Source organism: Passer domesticus, chromosome 1 (genome assembly GCF_036417665.1).
Source record: "Passer domesticus isolate bPasDom1 chromosome 1, bPasDom1.hap1, whole genome shotgun sequence".
NCBI lineage: Eukaryota > Metazoa > Chordata > Aves > Passeriformes > Passeridae > Passer > Passer domesticus.
Genome location: NC_087474.1, coordinates 72,169,569 through 72,188,785, shown reverse-complemented (window position 1 = coordinate 72,188,785; position 19,217 = coordinate 72,169,569). Strand labels below are relative to the sequence as shown.

The 19,217-nt window shown below is 41.7% G+C and overlaps 1 protein-coding gene across 15 annotated transcripts in view; it reads right to left on the bottom strand.

The window, feature by feature from the left end:
* The window catches only part of JARID2 (jumonji and AT-rich interaction domain containing 2), a 212,241-nt gene that overhangs the window by 57,395 nt on the left and 135,629 nt on the right, over positions 1-19,217 (bottom strand). For all 15 annotated transcript variants that reach the window (XM_064423613.1, XM_064423669.1, XM_064423578.1 and 12 more), the window contains exon 4: positions 1,361-1,530. Coding sequence is in view for 4 of the 15 variants with exons in the window: in XM_064423578.1 (XP_064279648.1) it covers positions 1,361-1,530 (170 nt within the window). In the remaining 11 variants the exon portion in view is untranslated. The remainder of the gene's footprint in view (positions 1-1,360; positions 1,531-19,217) is intronic.

Here is a 19,217-nt window from a genome sequence, read left to right as displayed (position 1 = left end):
AGAAATACATTTCCACAGATTACATTTCAGAGGACCATTATGCCACTTTAAACTCCATTAGATTCTGCTCCTCTCCATCCTTTAAAAAAACACAAAAGCCAGCAAATCACCCTCCACTATCCCCTCCACCTACCCACTTTACCAGAGATCCCAACAGGATGGAGGCTCCATACTGGATGTGAAATAAGATGGATAAATTAGCAACCAGTCTGAAGGTACCACTAGCCTAAAATCTTACAGAAGAAAAAAGAAATCAAACCACACTGCATTAAGGTGAGAAAGCCTCAGCAGGAAGCTACAGGTGGTGTTGCTCACTGCTGTCCATAGATGCAAAAGAGACCCAAGAAAGGGGAACTCAAGCTCTGAAAAATTCAACCCACTAGGTAAGACTTTTGCAGACAAGCTCTATCTGTAACAAATGCACACCGTTTCAGCAGGTAATGGGACAAAACAACACCAAGAGGCATCATTCCAGCACAGAGGATGCAGTTATGGCTAACTGCACCTATGAGAAACACAAAGCAAGAGATAACATGACAGCTGGGGGATTAAACTGAAAGATGCTATCTTCAGCACATGACTTGGGACACAGGGCCATGGAAAGTCTTAAGAAAAATGACCACTCGAGCAACATCTCCTTCTCTAGCTTAATCTTGACAGTACCTCACACTCAGGCCCCCCAAGTCTGACGTGCAGGCTTGCAGACACACAGCCCACGGGTCCCTAACACACCACACAGCTCCAGCCAGGCTCAAGCACCTGTTACTGTGAAGTAATTCAAGTATTTCACTCCACAATCTCAGATGCCTCCTTTGTACTTGGATTGCTGAGAGGAGGAGCTCTCCTGTTGTAATTATCACCACAGGAACAATCCAGCTCCTGAGGCAGACAAGAACAATGGCAACCCCTCCACCTACTGTCAGATGAAAAGCCTGGCTCAGATTGAACAGTAAAGGACAGTGAGTAGGTAGAGAAGGGGAATTTCCAAGCAGATTTTCTCCTCTTGCAGGAACAAGTACTCAGGCAAGTTAAGCACTTCTCCAGTTTATAGTCAGACAAAACAAAGGACGATGGGGAGGACTTAAGAGAGCTAGACAAAAACCCATTCAGGATAACAGAGAGCCAAGCATAAAAGAAATTTCTTTTTGCACTATTACCAGCCTCATTTTATGATCTTTAGAACCATGAACTCGAATGCTCCTGCTGCAGATACAGTCAAATTGCTAAGAGCTGAAATGCACACAATACCTTCAAGTGCAGCTCCAGTACATTTGTCTGGCTGCTGCTTGGTGTGCAGTGCTACTGCTCCTTCTGTGAATGAGACTGTGCCCCAGTGTGGCTGCTGCTGCCAGCTACCTACCTCGAAGACAGAGGAAAGTGAGAAAATCTTCTGTCTTGGGCTTCCTTTTGGAGAGGTCAGAAATCTGAGTGGCAGGAGGGGGTAACAATGGCTCCACTATCTTTATTGGAGTTGTGCTGGGACTGTTTGGCTGGGACTGAGCAAACTTCCTTTGTGCTTGCAGCCTTGGCCTGCGGAAACAAGAGCACATCAGAAACATGTTAGGCAGAACTTGCTGGATGTGTGAACACATAAAAATTCACTATATAGGACAGAGGGAGGGAGAGAGAGAGAGAGAGAGAGAGAGAGAGAGAGAGAGAGAGAGAGAGATATGAATCCACCTCCCACCAATACCAAATCCCTAACTGGGTCAATAATGAAGACAGTATTTTATTTGTTTTACCCTTTGATATCTTCTGCTACAGTTTGGAAAACCAGAAAGGGAACATCTTGACTGCAAAATCTGTGACTACTATTTCATATGTTCTGAGTGTCTTCTCGCACATGATACAATTACAGTTTACCATTCACTTATTTGGAAATCAAATCTGTATTTTGCACCACAAAAATGCCTTTTTTTGTTAAGTGTTAGTGCACATTGCTTTCTGTTTTTAATTAAATTACAAATTAGGTTTATTTTAGCCCCATTAAGGTTTTAATTTATTCCAATCTGCTAGAATCTTATTTTTGTAATAAAATATATATTAATAGATAAGGTATATATATATTTGTGCCCAGTTCTAAAAAATAAAATCTTTAGGAGAAGATATTTTTGACAGGGAAAACATCAGGTCAAAACCTTTAGATTTTTGTTTGCTTGGCCACAGCCCAGAAGACAGTAAGCAAGGCGGTCAGCAATGGGGTTAAGCAGGATTTGGGATAAATTTGTACAATTGAAGGACATGTGTGGAATGAATTTGTTCAGTTCTGGTAGTGGGCAATGGACTGACACTCTCTGATTAGTTTTAAAGCATGCCCAGATACGGCTGCAGGAAATGAGCAGCTGCAGGTGATTTTGGCACTTGGCTGCAAATTATTTCAAGCCTATCTGAAGTCTCTGATTAACTGCTAGGTAGCAATGAATATGATTTTCTTTAATATGTCTAGAACGTAAATTGGTATTAGGGAAAGCATTTTGGGGCAGGACAGATACCCGGAGGGGGTCTCACTGGGAACCTGGCCCACTTCCCCATATAAGAACATGTTAATTTCTCACTTAAGCAACTGGGATTCTAATTATGACCTTTATTACATCTTCAAAAAGGAGAGAAGCTACAGAAAGAACTTAAAACCTTGTTGAGAAAGGATGCAATTTTATATCATTTTATTCCCTAATAGCTGAGTATTTACATAATGTCAAAGTGAAACATATTAAATAACACTGAAGGGAAGCCCAGGTCTTGTCACTACACAGCATCCTCAACTGTTGTGACTCAAGGAAAGCACAGCTACCGTTTGGTAGGGATGAAACACTTAATTGGCAAACCTCTTGTTTTTCATGCATATTAACCTTAAATATTTGGGTAACAAGAGCTTTGTTACAACAAACACCTCCCCTAATGACAACAGAGAGCTAAAGAAACATTCAGCAATTTTCTCCCTAAACTATGCATAAAATTGCCCTTGTCCTCACTATCCAACCCCCATGATCCTGAACACACCAGCCATTCCTACTGCTTTTTTTAATCTCCTCCATGGCAAAAATAACCTGGTGTTTACAAATTTTTTTTATCATGGTGCTTATAATTAGTGAATTGGAACTAAAAGACTATTTAGCACATATATTTCCTCATATCAATGAACAATTATCTTTCCAGAATGAAGGTATTGTATAGATCTGCCTGTATCTCCAAAAAAATTACTCAGATTGCTTTGCAAAGCCCCGTCTCTTCAGGCAGATTAAGGACTCCTGTGCAGGATGAATGGTATTTTAATTTCAAGCAACTACATTTCTATCACCAAAACCATGCATGCAGCCAGAGAAAAACGCTTTGTGTTGGCTCCTGTTCTGCACAAAACATATGCTCTCTCGGCAAAAAACAGACCATAAAGGTTAGCGAGCATCCTGGCTTTCTACACAGCAATTTTTTCCCATTGATGTGCTCCATCAGCCAGGCTGTTAAAAAAATAAAACCACCCACTCTCTGCATCTCTGTACCTGCTCAAATCTCATGTGATCAGTGATAAGCAAGGAGTACCACCACCCACTATGCCACAAAGTAAAGATTAAGCCTGTTTTATGGTTCAAAATTAACCCTCTGCAGCAAGAGGATCGTCCATGCTGGTTTGCAGTATCCCTATTATCAGTCCCCAGAGCACTGAAACAGGATTAGAGAATGACTTGCAAGTTTGCCATAGATGTGAAATTAATTAGGGAACCAAAAGTACTTGTGGTTCTATTTTTGAAAGTATGTTGTCTGCTACCATTCTTTTCTGGGACAAAAAAACATCCCTATGAGGCACAGAGCCTGGCCTGGCTGCATCACAGGCTCTTCACTACTCATGGGGGCCCTTGATTTCAGCAAGGATAGAGAAAATTCCAGGTATTCCCTCCACTTACAACCATGAACTTTTGCTGCTTCTCCCACGGAGGCTGTAGAGACTTGTTTCAATATGGTCAGATGTGTTATAGATGGACAATGAGATGATTGGCTCTCGCACTAAGGGATAACTATTGTGTGACTATCAAGAAAAGCTTTAGTGAGGTATAGTTATGTTGTAGTTTAGATGTCCTCTGTTCTCCCCACAGTTCCCTTTTCCCCCCTGTATTGTGACCATCAGACAGCCGGGGTTGTCTAGGACAGGTAAAAGAAGGTGTGCACATGTGCCCCTCGCATGGGGCAGCTGGGAATGGAAAAGCTTGCTGCTTAGGGAGTGTGGCATGGCAACACCTGATCTCCAGTCAAGTTACAGGAAAGCAGTCTCCACTGATAAATGGCAAACAAGAGCTGACTGACAGACTTTGGGAGGGGCCGGGGCTGGCTGATGCATCCCCCAGGGGTATAAAAGACTGGGCATCCATCTTGAAAATGAACTGGCCACGTGGTACCCATGAGGGGCAGTTTCCAGAGCTGTGAATTTTTCCTTATGTAGTCCTTTTGTTCTATTTTTGTCCAGGTTTCATAAACCTTCTAAATTTTCAAAGTGAGCAGTTGTTTCTCACAGATGTGTTGAGATGCTTCTCCTCCCAAACCAGAGTTGAAAGATGGCTGTACTTCCATCTGCTCAGTTTGACCTCACCAGTGGCACAAAACCAGGCCCCTTATGAAATATCCATCTTTTATTAAAACCATGAGCAGGTACAGGGTGTAAATATCACTGATTCAATTTATGAACACTAGTAAATGAAAGCACTGGTTTATGACTGCAGCATCCTTTAGGTTTCTTCAACAACTACTGTTCCTTGCATGGATACCTATGTGCTCCACAGGCTTCTAGTTCAGTGCCTGAGAGTGCACACAAAGTGAGCTTTGGAGCAAGAAATTAACTATTCTGTAGCTACAGCATACAGGAATGAGGAATCATGATTAGGAAGCAAAAGACATGTTCTTAAGTAGCCCTTGCTTCAGATTTATGTTAACATGACCAGTTTCAAAGGTGGGCCAGCAAAGAAAAAACACACATACTTCAAAACATTGGCAGCAAATAAAACTGCTTCCTTTTGAAGGCATGTATACACCTTAATAAACCTGCACGTCCCCATGAAAACCTCTAGCAGCATAAAACCAATTATTTCAGGTATGGTTTCACATTACACTTAATCCAATCTAAGTGTGAAGCTGCTGCCAAAGAAGGATTGTACCCTTCTCCCTCACTACAGTTACATTAGAGGAAGCGTATCAAGTCATACTCACACAGCACTTCTGAACAAGGAAGAATAGAAATTATAAAAGTGGTCAGAAAGACACTGTGTGTGTATGATGCTGCCTATCTAAAATTTAGAAAGCAACAGTGTGGCCAGCAGCACCAAGGCAGTGATTGTCCCCCTGTACTCAGCACTGGTGGGGCCACACCTCAAATCCTGGGTTCAGTTTTGGGCCCCTCACCATGAGAAAGGTGGAGATGGTGGTGGAGAGTGGTGGGGATGGAAACGGAGCTGCTGAAGGGTCAGAAGCACAAGGCCTGTGAGAAGTGAGTGAGAGAGCTGGGGTGTTTAGCCTGGAGAAAAGGAGGCTCAGGGGGAATCCCATTGCTCTCCACAACCCCTGAAAGGAAGGTGTAGCCAGGTGGGGTCAGTCTCTTCTCCCACATAACAAGTGACAGGACCAGTGGTCCAGGTCTCAAGTTGTGCCAGGGGATGTTTAGATTGGGTATTAGGAAAAGTTTCTTCACAGAAAGGGTTGCAAAGCATTGGAATAGCATGCCCAGAGAAGTGATTGAGTCATCATCCCCGGAGGCATTTAAAAAGACACATGCATGTGGCACTTAAGGACACAGGTGGACTTGGCAGTGCTGGGTTAGTGGTTGGAGTCAATGATTTTAAAGGTCTTTTCCAAACTAAATGAATCCATGATTGTTTAAATGCCTAACACCACCAACACAGCTTTGCTCTTTATTTCTTAATGCAAGGATTTCTTCTGGAATGACCTATTTAGCCATGCATTTGGCAACAACAGACAGATTGGCATGAGCAGCAGAAAGAACAAAAAAAATCCTGTTTCCGTCCTCAAAATAAATTGCTCACTTTGTCCTCATTGAAAGGGTACACGCTATGTAAGGCTTACAAATACGCAAACAGAAAAAACTTCGCAAGACGGAAAAGGATGAGGAAAGAACTTAAAATAATCCCACATCTAAACGTCATGCTAACTTCCAACATGCAGCCAGAAATACCCAGACTATTTAAAAATAAACAATAAACCACTTTCTCTCAACAGAATATTATTTTACTTCTACTTCTTTTGAGAGACTTTAAACACATACCTATGACGCAAAGTTCAAAAAAGCCTCAGCCTGAGGAAGTCTCACCTCCTTTGGGTGTGCATCTCTTCTACTGAACCGACTGTTTAGGTCTAAGCAAATTTCAGCCAGAGACTAAAACACTACAACAACAATATCCCAATTGCAAAAAGTCAGGCTAGGCTACAAAACATTTCTCTCCTGACACAAAATATACTTTTTGAAGCTTTTTTAGAGTAGAACTCATTTTTAGTAGAATATTTAAACAAATTGCATTATTTTTAATTAAAACACTACAGTTTGTGTTAACTAAAAGTGCTTCAGAATGTCTTTTTTAAAAAGCATATTCTAGCACCATTCCTTTAGCTTGTAAAAAAGTTCACATTTAGGAAAAAAAGACTTAATACTCAGAGGCAGTCTTTTCTTCACAAAGCAAATTTCAGGCTAGTAGTAGCAGTCTGTGTTAAATTTAGTAAACATTAACATTCTAGATAACAGTGCATGTTGTGCTAGTCACAAATCAAGTATTAAACTATCAGTATGTGAGACTTTGTTGTACTTGAGTACAAAAATCTTACTCTTTTCACCTTACTACTTCATAACTCCTAAGCGAAAACAAAGCATAAGTACGAGAAAACACACACAAAACCAAATATACACAGATTTGTAATATATTTGCATGCTTACTAATCTATTTATAGAAAATTCTGGGTTTGAGAGGCTATTCTCATGCCTAAGCATCTCAACTGGAAAGAGACTTACAGAACAATCTTCTGCAAATGTTCTCTAATCTCCAGCAATCTGCAGGTTTCCACCACACTTCTTACTTAGTATGTGCTACCATATGTCTTTGCTGCTTGGTCTCATTACCTTTCACTGACTCCTTGAACTCCACTTTTGCTTTTGTCTTTTCCTGCTTTTCTGTAGCTTGATATAACCTTTTTCTTGATAACAGCAAGACAAGGAGTTAAGTTTCCAAACACTATAGGAACCACAGCGGAAGCAGCTGCTTGTACAGTTTTGTGACTAAGTCCATTTTCCTTCTCACTGCAATGTGCTTTTCACTTAACAATTATGGGAAAGCTCTGGCACAGCTAGGCACTCTACCTCACAGATTTTGTTCTGACCACTCCATGCTAACATCATTATAGCTTCCCCTCTGCTGAATACCTGGGTTATTTAATTCCTTGCTGTGACATTTTGCTGGCATGGTGAAAAACTTATCTCTGAGGTTTGCTTGGCTCTGTGCCCCTGATCTCGATGAGGTCTGAAGTGCACCATCTCTCGGTCTCATTGGAGGTGATAAACCAAGTATGTAAATTGAGTAACTGCACCACACAACGTGGCACTCGGTCTGGCACACAGCATGTCTGTACAGAAAAATTCACTTGTGTGTGCAGCTTTGTTCAGTAAGGTATACTTACTTGAATGTGACAGGCTGCAGAAATGTTCTGCCCTCACTTAAAAATAAAATAAAGAAGTAATTTAGGCTTTAATAGCCAGGTGTCTGCTGGAAATCAGATGATTATCAAGCGTGTAATTTCCACCTCAAAGTCAACTATGTTACAGGCACTTCTAGGCATGCCCAAGATGAGCATGCAAAACTTGTTGCTGGAGGTATCATTCTTCATGGGACAAGAAGGAAATCTTGTGCCAGCGGGAAGCATGGCTAAGCTACATTTTACCCATTCAATCCTCAGAATGAGTCCAAGACATTCCCTCCCAACAGTGACCTTCTAGAAGACCACCAGTTCATGCGAACAGGGCTCCAACTTCAAGAAGTTTTCTACGACAATAATGCCAAAACTTACATGAAACATTCTATTTTCCCCAAACTGTGATGGTTAACATTTGGATAATCAAAATATGAAGTGGGAAAAAAATTTCCCTCAGAACACAAGACCTTGATGGCTGTCCTTGGAGCACACGTGTGCATGTGTTGGCTCTGGTGGCACTAGGCAGTGTTTCTATTTGTACTCACACACCTCTGCCACCACTGTGTCCCAGCCTACCCTGTCAGGTCAATCAACAGCACCACACCAAGAGCAAGACAGCCAGTGTGTGAGGAGTCCTTTGAATTGCATTTCCTCTCCCACATGCCCCAGAGCTACTGGGATAGTATTTTCTGCTCACATCAGTGGATTCTGTTGCCCATTTGATAACACACGACTCTGTCGCTAGAGGCAGCAAGTCTGCAGTAGGGGAAACAGAGATTCAATCAGCATCTGTGTGCTCACACTGCTTACCAGGTGTGGTGGCGTACCAGGAGGGGACTAGAAGTTAAGAGACCTGGTTGCTGCCATCCACGCAGATATCAAGTGCAGCTAACTGCTGCAGAGCATGGGGTCACTCTCAGATATGGCTCCTTCACAATAATTTGCAAGATAATGTAATCCAAGACACAACCTAGACCTGTACTAGCAGGTAAGAGTGTAATTCTTAACCCTGTCATATGATTAAAAGAATCTGGGCTACTTTTCAGTAAATTAAACATTCCAGAAAGGTTGAATGCAACAATTTTCAGAAGCTGTTTTCACTAAGACCTTTATTCACTCTTTTTACTTTCTGTGGCCCATTAAATCAAAATTTGGCCTAAATTAACAACATGATTTTCAACCAAATTTAAATTTTCAAGTGATCAATGAAAGCACAATATTAAGCCCATTCAGTCCTTGATTGTGGAGCCTAACAGGGCACGTTTCTTTAAAAAACACTTCTTGTTCTAAAACTTTAGGGACAATGAATGGATGCACATTTTCCTTTGAGGTTTTTTTGGGTGTGTGTATTTTGTTAAATGGGAAACAGTTGGTTTCTGAGAACCTCCTCTCCTGCTAACAACAGAAAGGTGTTTGGGAATGGCGTTTAATGAACAATAATTGAGCTAACCCATATGCTTCATGACTAGTTCAAAGTACAGCTAGACACAATTTTTTTTTGCTAAAAACTGCTCCAGTTATCATTATTTCTGGAACCGCCTGTTTTTCCTGGCAACGCTCACTGATTACAAGAAGGTACTTGCAGTCTCCAAACCCTCCTCATGTCATGCAGTTAGCAGAGACACTTATACCTACTAAGGGAAACAGCTGGCTGTTCAAACAACTCAAAAGATAGCACTGGGCAAAGTGGGAGCCCTAAAAGCTGCTGGGCACTGTTACCATCCCCCACCACTTTAACTGTGTTAGGAGGAACTGGACAACTCCAGCCACCACAAATGAGCCCTGTACATACTCCATATTGCCTAAGCAGTCACAATGACACAGGTATGGAGAGCCTGCTGCTAGGCTGAGGCCCATACTAGACGGTTTATAGAAGTTGTAGAAAATTAACATTGCGTTCAGGTTTCACCTGTGGATCCAGTAAGTGCAGGTGTTTCAGTGGAGCAGATAACCTTGAGAGGGCTAAATCACACTGGGTACTAAATGCCCTGGGTTTTTGTCCTAAAACATACACAGTGGTTAGGGAATTTTTGACACTACTCTTATGTAGCAGTAGGATTTCCCAATGTGAACTTGGGTGCCTTTCATGGACTTCAGGATACAGGGAACCAAAGAGGAACAAGAAACAATCCAAAAAACCAAAAGCATAATTAGTCAAAGTTGCAGGAGAATGGGTCCCCTCTCACCTTACTGCTGCAACTGGTTTTAACTGGACTTGATGCAAGAACAGTCCATGCTTATTACACAGAACTGGCATCACTGCAGCCCTGCAGGCCGGGTCACAACTTCTCATCGTGCTTAAACCGAAACTTAACTTTGAGTTACACCAAGGTGCAACTCCAGCACAACACAATTACAAAACCATACATCCACCTTCAAATATCTCAACAATGGCATGCTTAGCTCAGACTCTAGCAGCTGGATAAAGTCTGATTTTGAAAGAGATACATTAATGATCATCAAATACTCAAACCCTTCCACTGCTCCCATGTGCCAGTCGCTGTGGCAAGTACAGGAGGGTTTATTAGCTGCTGTCCAGAGAGAAGCAGCAGTGGGAGTGTGATCAAATGAGGATATGGCAGCTGAATAAAGCTCCCAAGAAGCAGTTTACTTATAGCCTTTGTCATCAGATCACACTATAGCAACTGTCCTACAGACTTGTCCATAAATTCAGGGCCGAAGCATTATCCCTCTATAAGTAAGCATGGGATATGGACAATCAGAAAGACAATGACTCTTTTAAATCTACTTTCTCCACGACTATAACACCTGAGATTGGACAAAAATTCTTCCTCTCCATACAGACATGTGGTGAGCTGTACATGGCAATAGATGGCAGAAGAGATCCTTCTGAATACTGGAGACAGGTGGTGCCACCCTTCCTTTGTCCTGCAACAGTTCTTAAAAATTCCCATTCTGGAGTAGCTTCATTTCTAGTCTAAGAACATAAGCACTGGTACTTCAACCTTTAACTGCTCCAAGTTGTACTCCAGCTGTGTCTACACTGTACCATATTGCACATTGCATAAAGCCTTCAAATACATCAGTCTGCATGGAAATCAATCTAACGACAATGTTGCAGGCTGTGAGTCCTACAAATGCTCCTCCTGAAGTCCTGGTTATTGCTGACAGCCTCAACACACCACAGCCTACAGCATTCAGCTGAGCCAGCTCAGATATGCCCACAGAAGCTACAAAGGTGCACAGTAATGCAAAACCAGCCTCATTCAGAAGGAACAGAAATGTATTCCAGAAGTCCGTTTTGGAGGGGGCTATGTCCTGGATACATCTCTTTCCCTGCTGTTCTTTGGCCTATGTATGCTATAGAGATTGCACCCTAGCTTTTGATACTGGACTCTTTGGGACTAAGCTGTGATGGGAGTCACCAACTGGTGTGGAGCAGCACCAAGCACCAGCTGATGAGCGCTGACTTCAGCAGTACCATAAAAGCTACAACAACTTCTGACTCCTCCTCACACTCCCACCTGTGCACAGCTTATTTCAGCTCCTGCACCCATGTTCTGGAGGCATTCCTCTTCTGCAGCATTCCTCACCTCAGGCTGCTACTTGGTTCTCTTCACCAGAGCTCTCTGCAAGCTGCCTAGCAAGCACAGCTACCTACAAAAGTACTTGGCAAATGGAGACTGGGGCTGCTGGTTCCTGCATCCAGAAGTGAGGGCTGCCCCTCTATTCTAGCAGTGTGACCCAAGATTCCGACTTTTCAGCTTGAGCCGAAACCACTATGCCATACCAGAAAGCAAGAAGAACATCACCAAGAAGTAAATTTAGGCCAGGTCTGCCATTTTATGGTGTGCTGCTGCACAGAGAAGAGCATCACCATATGCTAGAAAGTTAAAATGCAAAACCACAGCAGCAAAAAAAAAAAAAAAAAAAAAAAAAGGAATTAAGGAACTCATTTACATTTGCTTGGTTTTTAATAATCACTACCAGATGTCTGAGCGTGTACTATGTCTACAAACTTCTTTTCAAGAAGAAAACCACAAGAACAAAGTTATTTTTTCACATTAAACCCTGTCCCTTGTGCTGGAAGCAAACAAGGTTGAACTCCATGCTAACAGACACCTTCCTCACAGGAAGGAGGACACAATTTCCAGTTCACTTGTACGATCTCCACCTACTGGCAAGGAACCTGTCATGGTCCTACTGCCAGCACTTGCTGAAGGTGGAAGAATGAAGCAACTCTCAGAAGTCTTCTAATATTCAGGTAAAGCCAGTGTGGGAAAGCCTAGGGGCACAAAATGGTCTCCTCTTCCACTTCACTTCTCTGCAACACCATGCTGCTGTCTGTGTGGAATTGCAGGCAACTTTGTTAACTTTGTCATTGTTTATTACCAATGCAGGCTTGGTAATAAACCAAATGGACTGGATTATTTTCAAAAATGGTTTTGACCCCTACAAAAAGATTTCCCGCCCTATGGAAGATAGCCTACAGAATGTTAAAACCTGTCAATTTTGAGAAAACTTGAGCATCACCTCCTATTTAATTACAGAGGTCAAAATTACTTCTAGCACAACACACTGTGCAGCTTCAATATTATTCTAGTATTATTTTCAGAGTCCTCAGACATCTGAGAGACATCTGCAAAACCTTATCACTTCCCAGTTCCCAAGCAGGAGGCATTAAACAAAACCAGTGTGGTTCATCCTACAGAGCTGCCCACTTCCCTGCTCATGAGATGCCTGGGCAATACCCAAACCCCTGGTCTCTGATCAATTCAGAGCTGCTCTTTGTTCCCCGTGATAAACCAAATAATACCAAACATAGCAGCAGCTCCCTCCCTAGTAATTTGACCAGCTGCTAAAACTCAAGAGGACGCAAGATCAAAGCCATGTGACTGAAGGAAAATTCTTTTTTCACTTTGAGCAGCCTTTTCTCTGCAACTGTGCTTTACAAAAAAATTGTTTTACAGACCATTTCATTCTTGTTTTCCAATCTCAGAAAAACACATGTAACTCAACTCTAGCCATCGTTCACCTTCGCCCTAAGAGCAACTTGCACTAGCCAGAAAGACACAGATTACTCCTGGCAGAAATGTCATAAATAACAGTGCATGGATCATTCTAGCCATCATCTGAATGCATGAGAAACTTCCTGTTCAATTAAGCCCTGCATTAATCCCTAACATTTGAATAAAATTTTCCATCTACTGGCAGGAAGTGATAAAAGTCAGTGGGCATTTTAACCTCTTGCAGAGGTTGCAGCTTGCAATTTAACCACACCTGAAACCATGTATCTGCACTTCCCACGGGGACAGCCTTTAAACAGCTCCTCTACCATCTGGCTGTTACCAGGAATTCATCATTTCTCTTGTAAAAACTACAACGTTTAGACACACAGCAAGAAAAAAAATAGAGACACAAGGCACCCTGTATCTGCTGCACAGAGTTTATTCCGATAAGTAGCAAAGTGATCATTTTTGCATAGAACACATATCAGTCACATTCACAGTCTTGCAAAAAAGGATTACTAAACAGAAACATGCAAGTGAGCTATCAGGGAAAGAAAACAAAATAAAAATCAGTATATTCCATTATGTTAATCCTATGCTATTTTTATATAACACTGAATTCCATTATGTTAAATCTACGCTATTCATGTATAACTCTGAAGATAAAATACAAACTTTAGCAGGTGCTGTCTCTACTTTTTGGTCTCTTTTCCTTCATCATTGTAATTTTTTGTATTGAGTTCCTCTTGGAAGCAAACCACGACCCTCTCCAGGCTTCCTCCCCAGGAGTCAAACAGCCCATTCTTGCAAGTCAATCAGGCAGACGCAGTCAATTGTCCCAGTAACTCTGTTCATGCCTTCTTTCAAGCCATGCCACATCCTGCTACCAGTCAAACTGGCCTGAAAAGGAAAGGGGCCATTCACCTCAAATCGCTTCTTTACACAGATCCTAAGTCCTATGAGAGGGGGCTGGCTGGACTGCCAGAGCATGCTGTCTTTCTCTTCCTCCTGAATGCCAGAAGTAGTAGTTGGGAACTAATGATATGAATGGAAACTATGGTAACAATTCCTATGCCACCACAATCTATTACCTTCCCTGCAGACTTTCTTTCTTTACCTGCAGTAGTAAGTATTCAATACTCTCTTGCTCCTTGTCACATGTGTCACATTCCCCTTACCCTGGAGACTCCAGTAAAAAGATATGGTGCATATCAAGCTCATTTCAGTACCAGGTAATCATAGTAAAAAACCCTCACAGACACACACTAATTGTGCGTACACACCACACATCTGTCCAGGAAGTGAAAAAATACAGTTCCTCTGAGAAGACTTTGTTCACAGAAGAGTGAGATTTATCAGTGCTTTTTCCCTAACACCCTCCTTAATTTTACTTTTAGTATACACAGTGGGTACGTGAGCAGCAGGACACCTGATATTTGATAATACAACTCAGATACTTGGAGCTTGCATATAGTGGAAGGAGAAAGTCATGTTCCTTCTCATTCTGCATCCCATTGTGAACTCTGACCAGGAAGTAATGGGAGGGCACAGTCCCAGCCTGGGGGAGGACAAAGGGAGTGGTTCCACACCCTTCTGGAGCAGCAACTGCTGCATTGCCTCACCTGCATCCTGCCCCCATGAATGAGCGGGTTCAGTTTGGCTAAAACTGATCTGAGAGGCTACTTCAGAAAAAAGGAGTCGTATATGTTCTTCCCTACACCTCCAGCCACACGTTCCTGCTTATGCCAGCCCTTGAGCTCTTGAGACCCTAGAATCAGCCAGCTGAGGAAGTCTGTCAAGCTGAAAATTAATTTATAGGTTGGGTTTTTTCCTTTTTCAGGTTGGGTTTCATAAGCACAGAAGTGCTGGTGCTGGCACAAACACACTAGAAGGAAGAACAGGACTCCCTTTCCACTAGCAGCTCGCATTAAGATCACCCTAAGCTGACTAAGAAACACATTAGCTACCGAACTGTAAACTTTAACAGAAAACGTGCCTGACAGCAATGCCAATGTGGTCCCTTTCACTGTCAACCTTTCTGCAACAAGGTTGCCTAGTCTTCACCAAGAGAAGCAAAGAAGACACATTTGGGTGGGCTTTTTTACTTGATAACTTTGGGGTTGCTTTAAGAGGTTGTTTTTTTGTTGTTTTGTTTTGGTTTTTTGTTTTTTTTTTTGAAGTAATGAAATGGTCTGATTTCCATCACTTCTGTCCCCATGAGCAGATCACCCACTACTTTTCCCTGTATCATCACAAGCAAAGCCCCACGTAACAAACATTTAAAATAGAAAGGAGGCATACCAGATGCTGTCTACACTGGCAGTGGCACTGTATAAGTGCAGTCAGCACTTTATAGGTGTCCCATGGGCAAAGTCCACTGGCTGGCACTGTGCCCCTCTGGAAGTGTTCCTGAGGTGTGGTCACTAACTATGACAAATCAACAGAGTGACAACTAAGCACAGTAAATCTGTCTGAAAATCCCCAAAATCCTGGGATGCTTCCTGGCACCTTCTCTTCCCTTTCAACTGCATTGAGCCAATATTTGGTCACTGATCTGCTGGAAGTCCTCAGGCAAATAACTTTTCTATCACTTTTCCAGGCTGAAATTAGACATTGACTAAAAGAGGAATAAAATCCTATGAAAGACAGTATGTGCACACCCATGCCTGCTTGAATCAGATGAGGGCTTGAGGTCAGTTTGCCACATGGCCATAAAAAAGGTCGTGGCAAGAGTGCTCCCACACAGGAGCAGCAAGAAATTGGCAATTACTTCATCTGGGAGCACCAGTGAACATTTGATGAACTGGACACCAGTTCACGTGGCTGTTCAGGCTGGGCGCCTGCAAGGTAACTGGTGAGAATGCCATGCAAAACTCCACACCCAGAACAGAAGAAGTTAAATTGCAAAGAACGCTTGGGCAGCAAGAGGAATCAAGGCAGTAATGCCAGGAGCAATTGAGAAAGTAAAATATTCTGTCAGTATGTTCAGGAAGAGTGGAAGTAGACCAAAAATAAAATGGCCAGAGGACTAAGAAGAGAATGGCAATGCAGCCACAACCTGCCTGATTAGAAAACTGCAGAAATCTGACAAAACATGCAATCCTTTTCATACCCAGCCAACCACTGAGCCACAGGTAAACAAATATGTGGAGGATTTCATAAACCCCTCGAGTATTTTCTTGGTTTAAAATTATATTAAATATGGGCTCAGTAGCTTGGGATACTGTTCAAAATAACAAACAAATGCAACCACAACGGGTTGTGTGACTGCCCTTAGCACTGAGGAAATCTTACTAGCTTGAAGGTGAGAATTAAGTCAACAAAGTCAACAAATAAAATAAATGCATCTTTTATCACACCATTACCAAGGGAAGACAATGCCAAAAGGCAGAACTAGAGATGCTTCTCCTGAGGCCTTGCTGGCAACACAAGACTGCCCCAATTTAATTTTTGTTAAATCAGTTCAAATCCACGTGGACTGTTATGGGTTAAGAGTAGGTTAAACCAGTGCCTTGTTGACAGATAAATCAAAAAGACAGCCTGTCCATACAGCCTCTTGTGCCAGTTTAACTTCATTAATTTAAAAGCTGCATTTTAATTTATCTTAACATAGGCAGTCTAAAAATCTCAGCAAAGCACCACCACTAAGACTTGAATGATTCTGGATTAGGAAATCCAAAATCCCTTTTAAAGCTACACCAGATTTCAGCCAACCTACCATTTTCTGTGATGGTTTCCTATTACAGACAGAGGGACATTTTGCCTTTAGAAGAAATTTAAGCTGCAATTCCACCTCCAAATATTCAAATTCTATACTTTGGAAAAGGTAATGACTCCAACTTCCCATTTTCTATATGGGCAGTATTAAAACCATACCAAACAGAGACATCCCTGATCTAATACAGGGTTCAAAATCTAAGTAAGAATTTTGCCAAACATGCTAATCTACATTTTTGTCCATTTTTGTTCACCTGAGCTCTCTCCCTGCCCACAAGGGACTCCTCATAGTCAGGAAGCTTCAAATGTCTTCCAGCACTTCCATGCATCATTGTTACATAAATCTGCAAGATCAGAAGCTACACTAGAAATAACTGGGTCGCTAACAGTGTATCTCTCTTCACAGCCATTGAGTGACCTTAGACAGCCTGACATGACTGATGTGGTTAACAATGCTTTAAGCTACATAAAATTAAACAATATAGGTGAGTTTTACTTATCCAATGTTTTATACATGCATATACATGCACACACACATGCACATACACATATGCATGTTATCTGCAGTGAAAAGCCATGACTGGAGACAAACATCAGAAATATGAATAGCAGATTTTTAGATTACTATAATAAGCGTAGCAGAAGGTATTTCATAATTTAACAAGATAATAAACTGTGATAATTAACTGCATTTTACATACCTTTCCCTTTCCCCAAGGGGAAAGAAAAGCTTTAAAAGCAATCAAAAATCAAAACTAAACACTCCTCCAGATTTAGGAACCCATGCTACCACAACTGGTGAGCCAAACACCACAATACCTACAAAATATGGTTCTGAGAGAAATCAGAGCTTCAGACCATTTCAGGTTTTAGCCATTAGGGAAGGTTTTCTAAACCCAAAAGAAACCAGTGGAATGCCAACACTCTCAAAGTGCAGATGCAAAACAAAGCAGCTGTTGCAGCTCACACATTCACTCAGCGTTGGAGTGTTAAATTAATGACTACTCCGTTTTACGGAGCAGCTCCTTTAGAAGGATTCAGCAGACAATTATTACATACAATCATTTCCCTCAAGAAAGGAGGTTTTGGGGGAAAACCAGAAAGGGAGCAGGGGGGAAGAAGGAAAAGAAGGATAGTGAGCTTTACCATCTTCTACAAGCCAAATGCAGTAGAGAGAACCTGTGGTGTCAATCCCCACCACAGTGGCCATGAGGTTCCCTGGGTCATAGTGAACAAGCAACAAGTCAAGGCACCTCTTCCTCTATACCCCTCTCTCATAAGAGAGAATTCTCTAAAAGTATTCCTTGGCAAGTTTTTTATGTTCTGCATTTCACTCAATGGAGGAAAATCATGGAGGAAGGATCTGTCTTTGGAACAGCTACAGCTGACCCAGAACATCAACTTCCCCAATCTAGACAGATGCCATGAAAAGTGAGGTACGTCAAAGGTTAGAGTTTATCATTATTTAAATGAATCATTCAAATTCTACTACAGAACAAGGTGGTACTCTCCCCTCCATTGACTTGCATGCTTCTAGACAAGAAATATGAATAAAAACTATGGCACCTCAATTTATAGAATCTCAGAAACAACTCGAGGGTGGGGGGGACGAAGGACGGACACAGGAACCTATCAATCTACAAATACTGTACAAGTAGCAGTATAAATAGGAAAATTTAATTAATCAGCCTCATCATACAGCAGGGTTATAGCAGCTACATATGCTGAACCCAAGTTTCCTCATGCTAAGAGCAAAATGATGCAGAAGCCATGGTACTTAAGTGGATTTGCTCATGAAGCAGAGGATGTTCACAACCTGCAGAAATGTGTCAGCTCTGTGTCAGGTGGTGGGATGCAGCAGAGAGAAGGAATTCTTCAGGAGAAACAGTGAAGTCTACAGCATGTGAATTGCTATTCCAGAGCAGTAGTGATGCATTGTAACTGTTAACAAAGGGGACTTCAGAAGGCTAAAGTAATCAGTTGTCCAAAAGAAATACCTATGGCTTTTAACACCATCTCCAAGAAAAGAACAGCTATTCCCTTATTCTTATTTATATTATTTATATTATTTACATTTCAACTTGTATAAGAAATATAAATCTACAAGAAAAAATAAAGCCTGAGTGGGAAAACCAAATAAATCCCTTCAAAACCTGAAAGTCTCACACTGTGAATTCCAGCAATTCTGCCTAACACATGGCACTGAGGGGCTCTGGGATGCCACCACTCAAGGGATGGTTGCTGCAGATGTCAGTAAGCAGTTTGTTTTCATCAATAACACAAGATGCCTGTAGCATCACCAGTTTTACTATTTTCATTGTTTATTAGAAAACACAACTGCCTTATTTTTTATTAGCTGGCATTTCTCAAGGTTCCCTGTCTTTATTTTTCTCTCCCTGGTATAAATGAGCATATTTGCCAATAATACAAATAATACAGTCTAAGGAGAAAATTAATCTCCCACTGTGGGATGTTCATTGTGCAAGGCCAGAAAATTCAAAGCAGTGATAAATGCATTAAGTTACATTTCACATATCATTAAGTAATGCTGAATTCTGTCCTTAAAACACCCAACTTGACAAAGCAACCCTCCTAACAGAGGGGTGATCCCCCAGAAGACATGGCAAAGCATCGTGCTGCATTATATAACAACATTTTCCAGAGGAATGAGCAGAGCACTTTCTGTGATGCACAGGGAGCATACAAGCTGTCACTGTGCACTCAGCAGCCTCTTCTACGGGGACTGCTCAGCTGAACCAAGTCACCTGTAGGTGTATTAAAGGAAGAATAAATGACATTCAAGTAACATCTATGTTTTGAGATGCAGGTAGTGCCCAGCATCACTGCATTGCCTAA